The following is a 3,398-nucleotide window of genomic DNA, read 5'->3' on the forward strand; positions in this document are numbered from 1 at the left end:
CATGAAAGAGCATTTTCGTCCTTTCACGGGACTAGGGGTAGAAATTTGGGCTGGATTTAACAACATCCAAAGATATTTGAGGAATTTAAACTACATATTTTATCCGGATAGCTAGCTTATCCTTTGTATGCTTGTTTTATCCTCTAGATACGTGATCAAAGGTCATTTGAATTCATGATACACTAAAACTCAAGGGCTGTGGATGTATTTTACCGCTAAATCGACCCAAACATTTTAATATTCAGATAGATAGATATCCCTGCCTATGCGGAGATGATGACGATATTGACTTTGAAAGCACAAGTTGGAAGGTTGCTATCCTATCCTATCCTATTTCTTCGATAAAAAGAAGTTTCCACTTTCCTCTCCATTTCTTCTGCAGAAAATAAAATACCCAATCCTCAAAACCCTAAATACACTTCAACTCTCTGACCTCTGCCATGTCGAATCTCCCCTGGGACATGATCGCTGAAATCCTCTTCCGCCTACCCCCCAAGAACCTTCTCTGTTGTAGGTGCGTTTCTAAATTATGGCGTGCTTTAATTGATAGTCGCAATTTCATCAATTTGCATCTCAACTACTCTCTAGATATTCGTTCTAATTTCAACATAATCCTTAAGAACTCTGAGCTTTACTCAGTACCTCTCGATTTCCTTGATTCCCTCAAACCCTTGGACCACCCTTTGATGTGTTATAATCATAGTATCAAAGTTTTGGGATCTTGTAATGGCTTGGTTTGCATTTGCAATGTCGTAGATGATATGGCTCTGTGGAATCCTTGTACTAGAATGCATCATGTCTTACCTTATTTGTCAATTGAACTCAAACGCTATTTTGGGAAATGTTCATGCCGGGTTTGTGTCTTCGGATTTGGGTATGATCTTGTTAATGATGATTATAAGGTTGTTAGAATTGCACAGTTTGGGGTTGTTAATAAAAGAAACTATGAGTCTGAGGTTAAGGTCTATAGTTTCAGAAGAAACTCATGGAGAAGAATAGGGGATATGCCTTATTTTGTTCTTTATCCCGGGGCGAATGGGGTTTTTGCTGGTGGTGCTTTACATTGGCTAGTGAGTCAAACTCCTGATTCCAATGAGGCCAATGTAATTGTTGGTTTGGATTTAGAGGTTGAAGATTACAAGGAGGTGCAACAACCTGAATTTCCGAATAAGAACTTTAATATGGAAATCGGGGTTCTAGAGAGTCGCCTATGTTTTCTTGCGAATTTTCAAGGTAAGAATGTCGATTTGTGGGTGATGAAAGAGTACGGGGTGAAGGAATCATGGACGAAATTGTTTTCAATTGTGCAGCAAGAAGTATCTGGGATAATTAGATCTCTTAAACCTCTAGCTTATTCAAAGAGTGGGAATGAAGTTCTTATGGAACATGATAATGTGAATCTGTTCTGGTATGACCTTAGGAGGAAAGAAGTAAAACGTGTTTGGATTCCTGGTATGCCTATTACGTTTGAAGCAGAACTTTATGTTGGGAGCCTTATGCTACTTGATGCAAATAGACTGTTTTATGAAAGAGCACAACATGAACGTTGGGAGGCGAGCAATATGACCAGGAGGTAAAACAATATAAAAATTTGTGTTCCTCCTGAGTTTATGATTGTTGCATTTGATATAAATGGTAATCATTTCTCTATTTATTTCCGTCAGGGACGATTTCTTGTCTGAAGGTTTCAGATTGAGTTTGTAAGACAGCATATGAACAGCTTGAAAAAATAAGAGAGGAATGAGGTGATTTACTTAACCACAACATTGTATTGATTAGCATGATCTTTACATAGTTTATGTCATCTTATCTTTTGAGTACAGCAGTTTATATTTTCATGGAGGCATATGCAATTGAGTGGGTGAATCTGTAAAATAAGTTTTTTTATGATTTCAGGTCTGATTTGTGAAGATGACAGAAAGAGAAAAAGAAAAATTCTAAGCTTTTATGATGGAATTCCTAAGGCATTGTAAATAAAGTTCCATAAGCATTGTATATACCTGAAGCTCCATTGTATGATTCTTATAACTTGGTAATATTACTTGTTTATAGATTCAGATAAAGCTGAAAGCACTCTTTGCCTCTTCAAGTCTACAAAATGTTGTGTGATGGATGGCTCCTCACTATCCATTTGGAATATTTGCCTCTTCGTCTCTTCTAAGTATCAAAATGGATAATACTGCACCCAATGTAGACAAATTTAATGGATAATATTGCATCCAATATAGACAAATTTTCTTAACACCAATTAGATTGAATAATATTTTTTTTTTTTACACTTGTTAAGATAATATAAGCTGTCAAGATATGGGATTTTTTTTCCGGTTTTTAATCAAATATAACTTTTTTTTTTTTATTTTTTTTGCTTTGATTTGTCTTCGTTGTTGAATAAAACTTTTGATCCATCTACTAGTATGTTAGGTTTGTCCATTTTTAAAGTTCATTTTTTGTGCTTCTTTATATAGAGTTATTTCTCCATGTATGGCTGTTATAACTGTTATCATTTTTTTTTTCATGAAAAAACTAAAAGGTTTTGTCCACTTTTAAATAGATATGATATGACATGTTGAAAAATTACGAAGTTATTCATATTCTGAATGTAGCTGGTTTTTTGCTATTGTAAAATTGAAGATACTCTATCAAAATCTATGAAATTGAAAAATCTGTGAAATTGAAGGTAAAGGTTGAAGTTTGTCTTGATTATATACTTTTGATTAATATAATAATAAATGTCAATCTCTATAAATTTTACAATGTTTTATATTTTCAATATAAGAAAAAAAAATAAAAAATAAAAAACAAGTCGCCATTCCACTCATTTTCTGGCGTGCTATGATAATGGGATTGGAAAAGGAAATGATTATCTTTTAGATTAGAGTTTTGGTATTTTATTGCTCATACAACTGATTGTAGTTAAAAATAGACAGCTGATTTTAGTTAAAAATAGGCTAAACTTTTACAGTTTTAAAGAATGAAGTGTGATTTTTTTTAATTAAGTTTTTTATACACGTATTGTGCGGGTAAATTATAAAACTAGTCAAATTAAGGAGTTTGTTTATATATAGACCAATTACAAAACCTCTTATCAAATTAGATATTTTCATAGTTAATTTTTTCGAAATACCTTTAGTATATATATTATCACTTAAAAATATCTATGGATTCAAAGCCCTAAATATTGAAAACTCTCTCCATTGCACAATTTAGAAACCTTTATCCACTTATTCCAACACTCTTTTGCATAATCTTAAGGTCAGCCAAAGTTTTTCACTCTTCCTATTTCAACTAAAAATAGACAGTAATATTTATGTTCAAGGGAAATGTTAAAACAACATTGATATATTTTCAAAACATGAAATAAGTACCAAAAACATAAAATGAAGACAGTTTTATGATCT

At 32.7% G+C, this 3,398-nt stretch overlaps 1 protein-coding gene across 1 annotated transcript; it reads left to right on the plus strand.

The window, feature by feature from the left end:
• Positions 1–258: 258 nt before the first annotated feature.
• LOC136206509 (F-box protein CPR1-like) lies at positions 259–2,278 on the plus strand. Its single transcript, XM_065997583.1, has 3 exons — positions 259–1,573; positions 1,665–1,745; positions 1,897–2,278. The coding sequence occupies exons 1-2, from the start codon at positions 441–443 to the stop codon at positions 1,702–1,704; spliced, it is 1,173 nt and encodes a 390-aa protein (XP_065853655.1). The 5' UTR covers positions 259–440; the 3' UTR covers positions 1,705–1,745; positions 1,897–2,278.
• The last annotated feature ends 1,120 nt before the right edge of the window (positions 2,279–3,398 follow it).

The sequence above is a fragment of the Euphorbia lathyris genome, chromosome 9 (genome assembly GCF_963576675.1).
Source record: "Euphorbia lathyris chromosome 9, ddEupLath1.1, whole genome shotgun sequence".
NCBI lineage: Eukaryota > Viridiplantae > Streptophyta > Magnoliopsida > Malpighiales > Euphorbiaceae > Euphorbia > Euphorbia lathyris.